This window comes from Salvelinus alpinus, chromosome 15 (genome assembly GCF_045679555.1).
Source record: "Salvelinus alpinus chromosome 15, SLU_Salpinus.1, whole genome shotgun sequence".
Classification (NCBI taxonomy): domain Eukaryota; kingdom Metazoa; phylum Chordata; class Actinopteri; order Salmoniformes; family Salmonidae; genus Salvelinus; species Salvelinus alpinus.
This window is the reverse complement of record NC_092100.1, coordinates 23,733,384-23,746,297: the sequence shown is the minus strand read 5'-3', so window position 1 is coordinate 23,746,297 and position 12,914 is coordinate 23,733,384. Positions and strand designations below refer to the sequence as shown.

At 41.8% G+C, this 12,914-nt stretch overlaps 1 protein-coding gene across 6 annotated transcripts in view; it reads right to left on the bottom strand.

The window, feature by feature from the left end:
* Positions 1–12,914, bottom strand: part of LOC139539759 (A-kinase anchor protein 13-like) — a 149,900-nt gene that overhangs the window by 75,458 nt on the left and 61,528 nt on the right. For all 6 annotated transcript variants that reach the window (XM_071343025.1, XM_071343027.1, XM_071343028.1 and 3 more), the window contains exons 3-4: positions 4,571–4,715; positions 1,791–2,114 (exon numbers count right to left, since the gene is read on the bottom strand). In XM_071343025.1, the coding sequence (XP_071199126.1) occupies positions 1,791–2,114; positions 4,571–4,715 (469 nt within the window). The remainder of the gene's footprint in view (positions 1–1,790; positions 2,115–4,570; positions 4,716–12,914) is intronic.

The following is a 12,914-nucleotide window of genomic DNA, read 5'->3' as shown; positions in this document are numbered from 1 at the left end:
AAGCACAAAGGACTGAAAGGTCCTTCAAATGTCTTTCTGTAGTATTGCTGTAAATATCAAATCAGCCTGGAGTTGACATTCTTAACTATAGATATGTTTATGATGGATTATAATTGCTAAGCACTGACAATGTTAGAAAACACAAATGTCTTGTTCAATCTGTCTTCTCCAGTTTGGTGTTCCAAATTACCCAGCAGGAGCCAATAGTTTTCATGATGACCTATGGGTCCTATACTATTACAGTATATTGCTATAGGGCCATAAATTCAAGTGGCTGAAAGGGCTGCATGTCTGTCTCATCTGCCTCTAGTTTTTTCATGACTATTCGTGCACACTTATTTCATCTTAAAATACCAGGTTTTTCCTCCTTTACCACAATCTCGTATTACTGGTGCAGAGAGAGAGGAGCAGAGAGAGAGGGGAGGAGAGGAGAGAGGATCAGAGAGAGAGGGGAGCAGAGAGAGATGAGAGGAGAAAGAGAGGAGAGGAGAGAGGAGCAAAGAGAGAGGGGAGCAGAGAAAGAGGGAAGCAGAGAGAGAGGAGCAGAGAGAGAAGAGAGGAGCAGAGATAGAAGAGGGGAGAGGAGCAGAGGAGAGAGGAGCAGAGGAGAGAGGAGCAGAGCAGAGAGAGAAGAGAAAAGAGAGAGGGGAGCAGAGAAAGAGGGAAGCAGAGAGAGGAGCAGAGAGAGAACAGGGGAGAGGAGCAGAGGAGAGAGGAGCAGAGAGAGAAGAGAGGAGAGAAGAGAGGAGAGAGGAGCAGAGAGAGGAGAGAGGAGAGAGGAGAGGAGCAGAGAGAGAAGAGAGGAGAAGGGAACAAAGAGAGAGGAGCAGAGAGAGAGGAGCAGAGAGAGAAGAGAGGAGAGAGAAGAGAGGAGCAGAGAAAGAGGAGAGGAGAGAGGAGCAGAGAGAGGTGATAGTACACTAACACTCTACTGACAAGAACAGGCTTACTGGCTCCAAATGAAACAAATACCAGTCAGCTCTGACCAGAGCCGACATTTATCCCAAATTTCCCCTTTTGTGCTCCAAAATATGTCCCAGGCTCTGGTTAATAGGCCATATAAACACTGTGTGTTACTGCCTACTTCTTAATTGGGTGGGAATGTTTGTTTTTAGCATATCTGACATATCTGCATTCCTGATTTATGATGATGACCCAATAGGAGCAGAAAACAGAAGTGGGTGTAAATGCAGTCGGAAAGCCGAGCCATGAACATCAGGAGTGGAGAACTGGTGCTATCCCAGGGGACACTGCTCTCTCAGCTAAAGCCCTTCCTCTCCTATCTAGGGTAGACCTCTCTAGTCAGACTCGCTCCTCTGTCAGGACCGTCTGTGTGCCAACTAACAGAATCACTGCAGTTTGACTGAAAGTAGTTACACATGTCAGAGCCCATCCAAAAAAACACAAAATGAATAAAGTGACCTCTGATTGGCCGTTAGCTGGAGTGGATCTTTCTCCTAAAGCCGTAGGTGGCTGGTGCGAACATTAATGCCCAGGCGGAGCTGGAGTATTATTAGTGAACCACCTGGTGGGCACGCTCCACTACTCACACAGCGGAATGGGACCCCGGCCAAATCATCTCTCGGAGGAAACAACAAATGTTCCCTCAGTCTACTTGATTACTTCACTGAGGTGTGAACAGAACACAGCAACACATACCGTAGGAAATCTACAGGCACATTAAGAGGGTATAAGGCATGATAATGTACAGACAGACCGTGCTGCAACACTAAACTGTGAGAAACATACAGAAGTAGACGCACAGAGACACACAAAGCATCCCTACTCACCAATGCTGTTGTCCAGGTTGGTACCTGGTGGTGTGCCTACGTTGGCGCCCAGGACGCTCCACCCCTGGGGCAGGGCCAGGTGTCTGAGTGCCAGGGAGAGGCTCTCGTCCAGTCGCTCACACTCCTGCAGGGGGATCTGGCACTCATCCAGCAGCAGCGCCCCCTCCAGACCGTCGGCCCGCCCTGCAGCGCTCACCAGGAACTGGGCCATGTCGAAGGCCAGGTCCTGGACAAACTGGAAGCGCTCCTCGGCCACAGGGTCCACCGAGCCATCAGACCGCGCAGAGCACAGCGTGACTTGCACCGACTCACAGCAGTCATGGGCTGGGGAGGGAGGATGGAGGGTTAATATAACCTGCACACGTGCTTCAGACATGCCAAAAAGACTTTAGTGTAAGTTTACAGTGTGAGTTTACAGTGTGAGTTTACAGTGTGAGTTTACAGTGTGAGTTTACAGTGTGAGTTTACAGTGTGTAGTATCCCTACAGCTCAGACTCCAGAGAAAAGAACAGAGAAAACCATGTTCAAGCTCCACTGTCCTGCTGCAATGCTGGCTTGAGTTCTGTGGCTTCTCTGGTTGCTAAGATGCACAAAGTCCAAACATTAAACACTATTTGTCAGTGAATAGTTTTAAAAACCACAGAGAAATGAAAAGGAAGCCTTTAGCATTTAAGTCTCTCGTCAGCTAATATGGGTAGGAGTGACAGAGTAACTGCCACGTTGCTTGCCCAAATAACTTGGCTGCATGGGGTCAACAGGTTTCAAAGCAGACAAACGTTAATCTAGCCTCCATCCCAGTGGACCATTAAACCGACCATTTTAAAACAGACCACAGATAGAGATGTAACATTGAAGAGGCCTGTGAACCAAAAGGTAAATATGCTATTCTCACAATCAGAGGATTATTCATTATAGGTGTCACAAATAGGGGAAATTACCATCAAAACCTATTAGCAACAACAAAAAGTGTTTAAAACATGGCCTAGTGACGTGATATACTGAACTGTTCTTTACCATGTCCCTCCCTCTAAGAATGCATGGACTCCACAGAAAAAGGACATGTGAGAACTTAGTTAAGGAGAGCTCATATTATGAAACAGGAGTGATGGGACAGGAGACCCAAATACTCCTATTCATAGCTCTGCTGACGTCCATACACACACACACAACACAAACACTGATAAATCAAAGCTGGGGCAGCCATCATACCATCATCAATATGCCACTTCAGCCATGTTTTTACATGGACCCTGCATACCGCTCAGGGTGATAACTGGAGCCGGGTGAAAGACAAAAACACCTAAATATATTTTAGTTTTATCACCAAGTCTTCTTCTGGTAAGGCTGCCTAGACATAAACAGCCATTTGATGAGAACATGGTTTATTGCCAACAACCAGACTGAGATAGATATAATTATTGAGCAATGTTCTCACATTATAACAATGTATTTCCATGACTGTGAAAAAAGCAAGATGGCATACATCTAGAAGAGAAGCAGTCTTTACAAATGCTCCTTTCCTGTGGTAGCTGCCAAGAGGCTCGTCCCATTTCAGTGGAACCATGAAGCACAAATCATTAGCTGGAAATCCATGTACAATGTCTCTCTGTGCCCATGAAGAGCGGGGTGTGTGTGTATTACTATCCTCGTGGGCATCGGAAATCCTCCAAAGTCCCCACAAAGATAGTAAAACAAGGACAATTATCCCTCGTGGGGACAAAGGCTAATATAGGCTAAGGAATTAAGTTTAGGGTTAGAATTAGGGTTAGGATAAGGGAAAATAGGATTTTGAATGGAAATCAATTTTAGGTCCCCACAAGGATAGTAAAACATATGCTGTATGTGTGTATGTGTGTGTATAGTAAAACAAGGAAAATAATCTGGGGACATTTCCCACATCCTCATGAGGACAAAGGCTATTTTAAGCTTAGGGGTGTCACGCCCTGACCGTAGAGAGCGTTTTATGTCTCTATTTTGGTTTGGTCAGGGTGTGATTTGGGTGGGCAGTCTATCTTCTATGATTTTCTATTTCTATGTGTTTGGCCGGGTGTGGTTCTCAATCAGAGGCAGCTGTCTATCGTTGTCTCTGATTGAGAACCATACTTAGGTAGACTTTTCCCACCTGTGTTTTGTGGGTAATTATTTTCCGTGTGTGTTTGTGTGCACCTCGGTTGCGTCACGGTCTTTGCTGTTTACCTGTTTGTTTTTTGGTTGTTTCGGTTTCACTTCCATTAAAAGGATGTGGAACTACATGCACGCTGCGTCTTGGTAGATTTATGACAGGGAGTTTGAGGATAGCGAGCGTGACAAGGGGTTAGGTTTAGTGTTACAATTAGGGTTAGGTTTAGTGTTACAATTAGGGTTAGGTTTAGTGTTACAATTAGGGTTAGGTTTAGTGTTACAATTAGGGTTAGGTTTAGGGCAACGGAGGCTGCTGAGGTGAGGTCGGCTCATAATAATGGCTAAAAAGGAGCAAATGGTAACCATGTGTTTGTTGTTGATACCTTTCCACCTATTCCACTCTAGCCATTACCAGGTGCCTGTCCTCCCCAATTAAGGTGCCACCAACCTCCTGTGGTTTAGGGTCAGGGAAAATAGAATTTAATGGAAATTAATTGTAGGTCCCCACGAGGATAGAACATAACATGTGTAACATGTGTGTGTGTAATCATAAAAGACTCATAATCCAAACGGATCTGCCACACACACACACCACCAGTACGACTGTCCAGCATCAGATCTAGCAACCAGTTGTGTGTGTGGTGCATGGTGGAATTTACCTGGGCACACAGCCTGTAGGGTGACATGGCTTATCCTCAAGGTACTGGTCAGGTGCCTCTGGGTGGTGCCAGCAAACAGCAGGTAGAACTCTACATCCTCCAAACGCTCTCCATCACCCAGCTGCACCGTCAGAAGACACTTACCCTGGAAAAAGACAGACAAATAGAAATACAATTATACATTTGATCTACAAAGTTTGATTTACATAGTTTTAACTAATAGCTTACATTGTCAGAGATTGCAACAGCATGGCAAATAAACCAGAGGAGAAACCCAAACAGAAACAGAGAACATTAAGAGCATGGTGGGTAGGTATCAACACCTGTCTATTATAGTAGGAAGAGGCTGGGTTTTGTTATAGCACTATCAACCCGTAATGTAGGTTGGAACATTCTACTGTATACAGAAAAACAAACCCTGCTAAAACAATAATTACCGTGCCTTATGTAATTACAGTGTATTGCGTAAGAGAATGTGTGTGTACCAGTGTTGGGGAGTAGTGAACTACATATAGTTCAACTAGTAATTGAATTACATTTTGCAGTAGCTTGGTGGTAGTTGAACTAAATTCAAATCTAGGTAGTGTTTCCAGTAGTCAATTACTCTTTTGCCTTGCAAAAGTATTCACACTCCTTGGATCTCTTCACATTTTATTGTGTTACAAAGGGGGAATAAAATTGATTTAATTGTATTTTTTTGTCAACAATCTACATAAAATACCATTTAATGTGAAAGTTAAAGACTTTAAAACATTTTTAAAAGATCGATAGCAATTCAATAACTAAAATATAGGCGTTACATAAGTATTCAGCTCCCTGAGTCAATACATGTTAGAAACACCTCTGGCAGCGTTTACAGCTGTGAGTCTTCTTGGGTAAGTCACTAAGAGCTTTACACACCTGGATTGTGCAATATTAGCCCATTATTCTTTTCATAATTCTTCAAGATCTGTCAAGATTTAGGGGATCATAGCTAGACAGTAATTTTCAAGTCTTGACATATTTTTTTTAAGCTGATTTAAGTCAAAACTGTAACTTGGCCACTCAGGAACATGCACTGTCTTCTTGGTCATCAACTCCAGTATACACCGAGTATACCAAACATTAAGAACATCTTTCTAATATTGAGTTGCACCCCCCCCCCCTTTAATCCTAAAAATATTATCCCCAATATTTACCGATGTCAAGCATACCATACCATGATGCAGTCACCACCTTGCTTGAAAATAAGAAGGCAGTTACTCAGTGATGTATTGGATTTGCCCAAAACATAAGGCTTTGCATTTAGGCCAAAAAGTGTATTCCTTTCCATGTTTTTTGCAGTATTACTTTAGTGCCTTGTTGCACACAAGATGCATGTTTTGGAATATTTGTATTCTGTATATTTTGTATTCTTCATTTCACTGTCATTTAAGTCGTTATTGTGAAGTCTACAATTGTTGTTGATCCAGATCCTCAGTTTTCTCCCATCACTGCCATGAAACTACGTAACTGTTTTAAAATCACTAATGGCCTTATGGTAATATCCCGGAGCAGTTTCATTCCTTTCCTGCAGCTCAGTTCAGAAGGACGACTATCTTTTTGATGTGTCTGGGTGGTTTAATACATACTGTAATCCACAGCATAATTATTACCTTGACCATGCTTAAAGGAATATTCAATGTCTGATTTGTTATTGTTAACCATCTACCAATCACTGCCCTTCTTTACGAGGCTTTTGAAAAGTTCCCTGATATTTGTAGTTGAATCTGTGATTGAAATTGAGGGACTTTACAGATGTTGTACGTATGGGGGACAAAGGAAGGGTTAGTCATTCAAAAATCATGTCAACCACTATCATTTCACACAAATAAGTGGGAGATTTGTACAGGGTAAAAGGGATCTTGAAGAAGGAAGGCTATCACTCCATTTTGCAACGCCATGCCATACTCTGTGGACGGGGCTTCATTGGAGACAATTTCCTCCTACAACAGGACAACGACCCAAAGCACAGCTCCAAACTACGCAATAACTATTTAGGGAAGAAGCAGTCAGCTGGTATTCTGTCTATAATGGAGTGGCCAGCACAGTCACCGGATTTCAACCCTATTGAGCTGTTGTGGGAGCAGCTTGACCGTATGGTACGTAAGAAGTGCCCATCAAACCAATCCAATTTGTGGGAGGTGCTTCAGGAAGCATGGGGTGAAATCTCTTCAGATTACCTCAACAAATTGACTACTAGAATGCCAAAGGTCTGCAAGGCTGTAATTGCTGCAAATGGAGGATTCTTTGACGAAAGCAAAGTTTGAAGGACACAATTATTATTTCAATTAAAAATCATTATTTATACCCTTGTCAACATCTTGACTATATTTCCTATTCATTTTGCAACTAATTTCATGTATGTTTTCATGTAAAACAAGGACATTTCTAAGTGACCCCAAACTTTTGAACGGTAGTGTATATAATTGTTCTTCCACTTTGACATTAGAGTATATTGTTATATATATATATATATATATATATATATTTTTTTTTTTTTTTACAATTAAACCTATTTTAATCCCACTTTGTAACACAATAAAATGGGAAGAAATCCAAGGGGCATGAATACTTTTGCAAGGCACTGTAGTGGTATATCTAACTAATGGAACTACACACTACTCTTTTTGCAAAGGGAGTATCTCCTAATCTGTGACCAGGGCTGCAGTCCACATTCAAAGTAGACAGCCCTCGGTCCTAAACCCTCAGCCCTTGAATTACATTTTATATCGTCACATCCAAATGTGCCTTAAATGTTCCTTGCTCAAGCGAGAGAGAGTGATGATTGGAGAGGCAATGTCTCTGGTGGAAATCTTGAAATTCAGTTTAAAAACAACCAACCTAAAGCTATTAATGTACCTAGCAAGCTAACCTAGGTACAGTTACTCATAGCTGGCTAGCTAGTTTTATAGCTTGGTCATTTATTCCAATACATTTCAGAATTCCCCAAAATATGTTTATGAAGCTAGTTACATTTTATAGGCTCCTCACTACGAGACTGAGCCGATTTTACAACAATAAAATCAATGTCATACAGTACCAGTCAAAAGTTTGGACACACCTACTCATCCAAAAGTTTAAAACAAATCAAAATATATTTTAGATTCTTCAAAGTAGCCACTTGGCATTCTCTCAACCAGCTTCCCTTGGAATGCTTTTCCAACAGTCTTGAAGGAGCTCCCACATATGCTGAGCACTTGTTGGCTGCTATTCCTTCACTCTGTGGTCCAACTCATCCCAAACCATCTCAATTGGGTTGAGGTCAGGTGATTGTGGAGGCCAGGTCATCTGATGCATCACTCTTCTTCTTGGTCAAACCAGATGGGAAGGCGTATCGCTGCAGAATGCTGTGGTAGCCATGCTACTTAAGTGTGCCTTGAATTCTAAAGAAATCACAGACAGTGTCACCAGAAAAGCAACCCCACACCATCACACCTCTTCCTCCATGCTTCACGGTGGGAACCAAACATGCGAAGATCATCTGTTCACCTACTCTGCATCTCACAAACACAAGGCGGTTGGAACCAAAAATCTCAAATTTGGACTCATCAGACCAAAGGACAGATTTCTACCAGTCTAATGTCCATTGCTCGCGTTTCTTGGCCCAAGCAAGTCTCTTCTTCTTATTGGTGTCCGTAGTGGTTTCTTTGCAGCAATTTGACCATGAAGGCCTGATTCACGTAGTCTCCTCTGAACAATTGATGTTGAAATGTGTCTGTTACTTGAACTCTGAAGCATTTATTTGGGCTGCAATATTTGAGGCTGGTAACTGGCTGAACTTATCCTCTGCAGCAGAGAACTCTGGGTCTTCCGTTCCTGTGGCGGTCCTCATGAGAGCCAGTTTCATTATAGCGCTTGATGGTTTTTGCAACTGCACTTGAAGAAACGTTTAAAGTTCTTGAAATGTTCAGGTTTGACTGACCTTCATGTCTTAAAGTAATGATGGACTGTCATTTATCTTTGCTTATTTGAGCTGTTCTTGCCATAATATGGACTTGGTCTTTTACCTAATAGGGCTATCCTCTGTATTCCACCCCTCCCTTGTCACAACACAACTGATTGGCTCAAACGCATTAAGGAAAGAAATTCCACAAATTAACTTTTAACAAGGCACACCTGTTAATTGAAATGCATTCCAGCTGACCATCTCATGAAGCTGGTTTAGAGAATTATTAAATGTGACACTTTGCGACCACCGGATTATGACACGTGACTACAGTTTGCAATGAATTGTGGGTCATATCAATCCCACAAGAGATCAAGTTCTTCACTCACTCCCTCAAGCTAATTTGAGGGCAGTGGAGGCAATGTTAGTCAATTGGAACTACACTTAAGATAGCGATCAATCTGCGAGACTTCGAGCGCCAGCTCTCCTAGGGAAAACGTCGGAGGGAACCAGCTACAAGATGGTTCGATTAGTCTTCCACCCCTATATCCAGGTGGTAAAACCAATTTGCCTCTCTACGACTGGACTGGCCCATCTAGCTAGCTAGTAGAGGGGTACAAAAACACCGATACACAGATGCATAGCTCATACAAGCTACAAGCTTTGTTCTAGTCAATGACAATACATGTTGCAAAGTAAATACCTGCTTCAAAAATATCTCATTGCATTGCATGCATGAAATCTCTAGTTGTGTTTTTTTTTTGCATAAGAAAGAGGTCTCACCGAGGACGAAAAACCTGGTGACCACTAAATGTCCTCGTATACCCATATTTAGATCAAATGCACTTTTTTGTCAATACTGTGTGAATGACAAGCCCATTCAATCAAGTGTGTGTGAGTGACATTGCGAATATCATATTTTTGAATTTGTATATATATTGGGGGGGGGGTCTTTGACGGTTGAGGGGCAGCTCTCGAGGGGAAATGTGGGGAAATTTGGATGGTTCATGGCCTGGCGGTTGGGAGCTTGGACCGGTGGCCGAGAGATCGCTGTTTCATGTCCCCGATTCACTTGGTGGGAGATCTGGTTGCTCCTGTGGGTCGTTCTGGATGGGAGAGTCTGCTAGATGACTGAATGTAATGTAAATGTTGAGCAGCTTCACTGCAGGTAGATTGTATGGCAGTTAGCCTAGTGGTTAGAGTGTTGTGCCAATAACCGAAAGGTTGGTGGATCGAATCCCCGAGCTGACAAGGTAAAAATCTGTCGTTCTGCCCTGAACAGTTAACCCACTCTTCCTAGGGCGTCATTGTAAATAAGAATTTGTTCTTAACCGACTTGCCTAGTTAAAAAAATATATATATATGTAAATGCAAAAAAAAAGACGACTCTGTGCTGTAGAATTTGTGAATTTTGTCTCTTGTATAATAAATATACATTAGTTTATACTAGATTAAGCGTAAACTTTCATTAACTGTAATTTTGTTAGTTATGCTCCAATTTTCCCTCCATCTTGTGCCAATATCAGTTCCTTTTTAAATCCTTTTTAAATCTTGGTTCCAATAGAATTTCTTCTAAGAGATGGTCAGTTGGATATGCTCTCTGCAAGGCTTTGTATATCTTTCCTATCATATGAACATCCTTTTCTGACTCAGATTCCTGCAGGTTGCTCTGATATCCAAAAGATGTCCAATAAAAATTGTGAAATGTTACTTTTAAGTTGTATGTATTTGAAACTATCTAGATTGGTCAGTCCAAAATTACTTTTTAATTCTGTCAAGGAAATAAATGTATTTCCGGTTTCTATTCCTTTAGTTTTCCATGTGGACCAATTTATCAGTGAATTCTGAAAAGCCGTCCAAGGATTGTTCCCCATAAGGTTGTGTTTTTAGTGAGTGATATTGGTTCTTGTAGAACACGTTTAATTTTCTTCCATATGTTATAGTGTTTTTAACTCAGTTCATGTCCTTCACTTTATCCTTTGAAATAAGTAAAAAATATTCTGGGGATGAGCAGGCACATCTTCAATATGTACTCACTGTTCCTCTTTAGTGCATATGTCGCAAGTAAAAACTTTGGGTAGCGAGTTGATACAATTACAAGGAAGATGTCCTTTTTATTCTATGAATTTTATTTGTGCCCAATAGAAATGCATGGTAAATAATGTAGTGTCATTTTGGAGTCACTTTTATTGTAAATAACAATATACTGTTTCTAATCACTTCTACATTAATGTGGCAGCTACCATGATTACGGATAATCCTGAATGAATCTTGAATAATGATAAGTGAGAAAGTTAGACGCAAAAATATCATACCCCCAAGACATGCTAACCTCTCACCATTACAATAACAGGGGTCATTAGCATTTTGGGGTATGACATTTGTGCTGTAATTTCTGAAACAGTTCACACGATATGGATGAAAATACCTTCAAATTGAAGCTGACAATCTGCACTTCCTCACAGTCATTGTTTGATTTCAAATCCAAATTCCCACAAGATACCACGAGAATTTGCCCCAGATTAGGAGCCACTCCCTTTCGCAAAAAGAAAAAAAATGGATGAGGTAGGCAACAGAACTCTTCAAATTGATAGGGCCCTATGTCTGGAGTTACCTTTTCTTTTCAATCCCGGCTATGTGTAGTTCTTCAGACAGGTCTGCTATATTTAGAGACACAGTGTAAATTGCAAGACAACCTGTCGTTCCGTTAGAACAGGTAGATTTATATATCGGGTTCATGACATGACGTTACCCAGGGCATGGTCCAGTGTGACAGCCAGCCACGCATAGCAATAGCCTCAGCCTGAGAGGAAGGAGATAAGATTAGAGGATGGCTATGTTTCCTGACAGGACTGCCCTTATTTATAGGTTATCTGTTGGCCTGTCCAAAGCACTGCACTAATAGAGATGTCTGCCTGCTCTCCGTTGTTTTCCTCACAGCTCCACATCATAGCCACTTTATCACATGCAGCAGTAGATAACGGCTGGGGGACATTCAGAGTCAGACACAGGGGTACTGACTGTCTAGTCCAAATAAAACAACTCTCTCCTTCAGTGACAGGATCTCTTCATAAAGAAAGAAACACTGAAGACAAGCAAAAAACAAATATGTGGGAAACATACATTTCATGGGTAAAAAGAATGCATAGCATATTCACTCATTACACGCACAAACAATTCCCAAATACAAAGACTATACAAAAAGTGGTTCAGTGCTGCAAAGACACAAGATGACACATGCAACGTGTCCACTGCCAGTATTCTTCAAACACTGGAAACACAGGCCTAATGTGAAACATGTTTTCATGGTTTTAGAGCTACCAATTGTAGCCTTTGTAGCGGCTAGCTAGCTCACTATAGTGGTTGTTCAATAAGGGAGTGACGTGCATTGGGCCTATGTGGACAGGTCTATTTACTTTGGACATCCTGCAGTGCTGAATGCCAGTAAACTTTTCTCTCTGGCTGATGATGGTTAGAGGACAAGAGGCACAATATGGGGGAATACAGTATTGAAGGCTCTCTCACCATATACAGTTGAAGTCGGATAATTTCGGATAATATCCACATAATTTTCCTGCCTCATTATGCCATCTATTTTGTGAAGTGCATCAGTTCCTCCTGCAGTGAAGCACCCCTCGAACATGATGCTGACACCCCTGTGCTTCACGGTTGGGATGGGGTTTTTTGGCTTGCAAGCCTCCCCCTTTTTCCTCCAAACATAACGATGGTCATTATGGCCAAACAGTTCTATTTTTGTTTCATCAGACCAGAGGACATTTCTCCAAAAAGTACGATCTTTGTCCCCATGTGCAGTTGCAAACCGTAGTCTGGCTTTTTTTATGGCGGTTTTGGAGCAGTGGCTTCTTCCTTGATGAGTGGCCTTTCAAGTTATGTCGATATAGAACTCGTTTTACTGTGGATATAGATACCTTTGTACCTGTTTCCTCCAGCATCTTCACAAGGTCCTTTGCTGTTGTTCTGGGATTGATTTGCACTTTTCGCACCAAAGTATGTTCATCTCTAGGAGACAGAACGCGTCTCCTTCCTGAGCGGTATGATGGCTGCGTGCTCCCACGGTGTTTATACTTGCGTACTATTGTTTGTACAGATGAACGTGGTACCTTCAGGTGTTTGGAAATTGCTCCCAAGGATGAACCAGACTTGTGGAGTTAAAAAAAAAAAATCTGAGGTCTTGGCTGATTTTCTTTGATTTTCCCCTGATGTCAAGCAAAGAGGCACTGAGTTTGAAGGTAGGCCTTGAAATACATCCACAGGTACACCTCCAATTATGTCAATTGGCCTATCAGATGCTTCTAAAGCCATGACATACTTTTCTGGAATTTTCCAAGCTGTTTAAAGGCACAGTCAACGTAGTGTATGTAAACTTCTGACCCACTGGAATTGTGATACAGTGAAGTGAAATAATCTGTCTGTAAA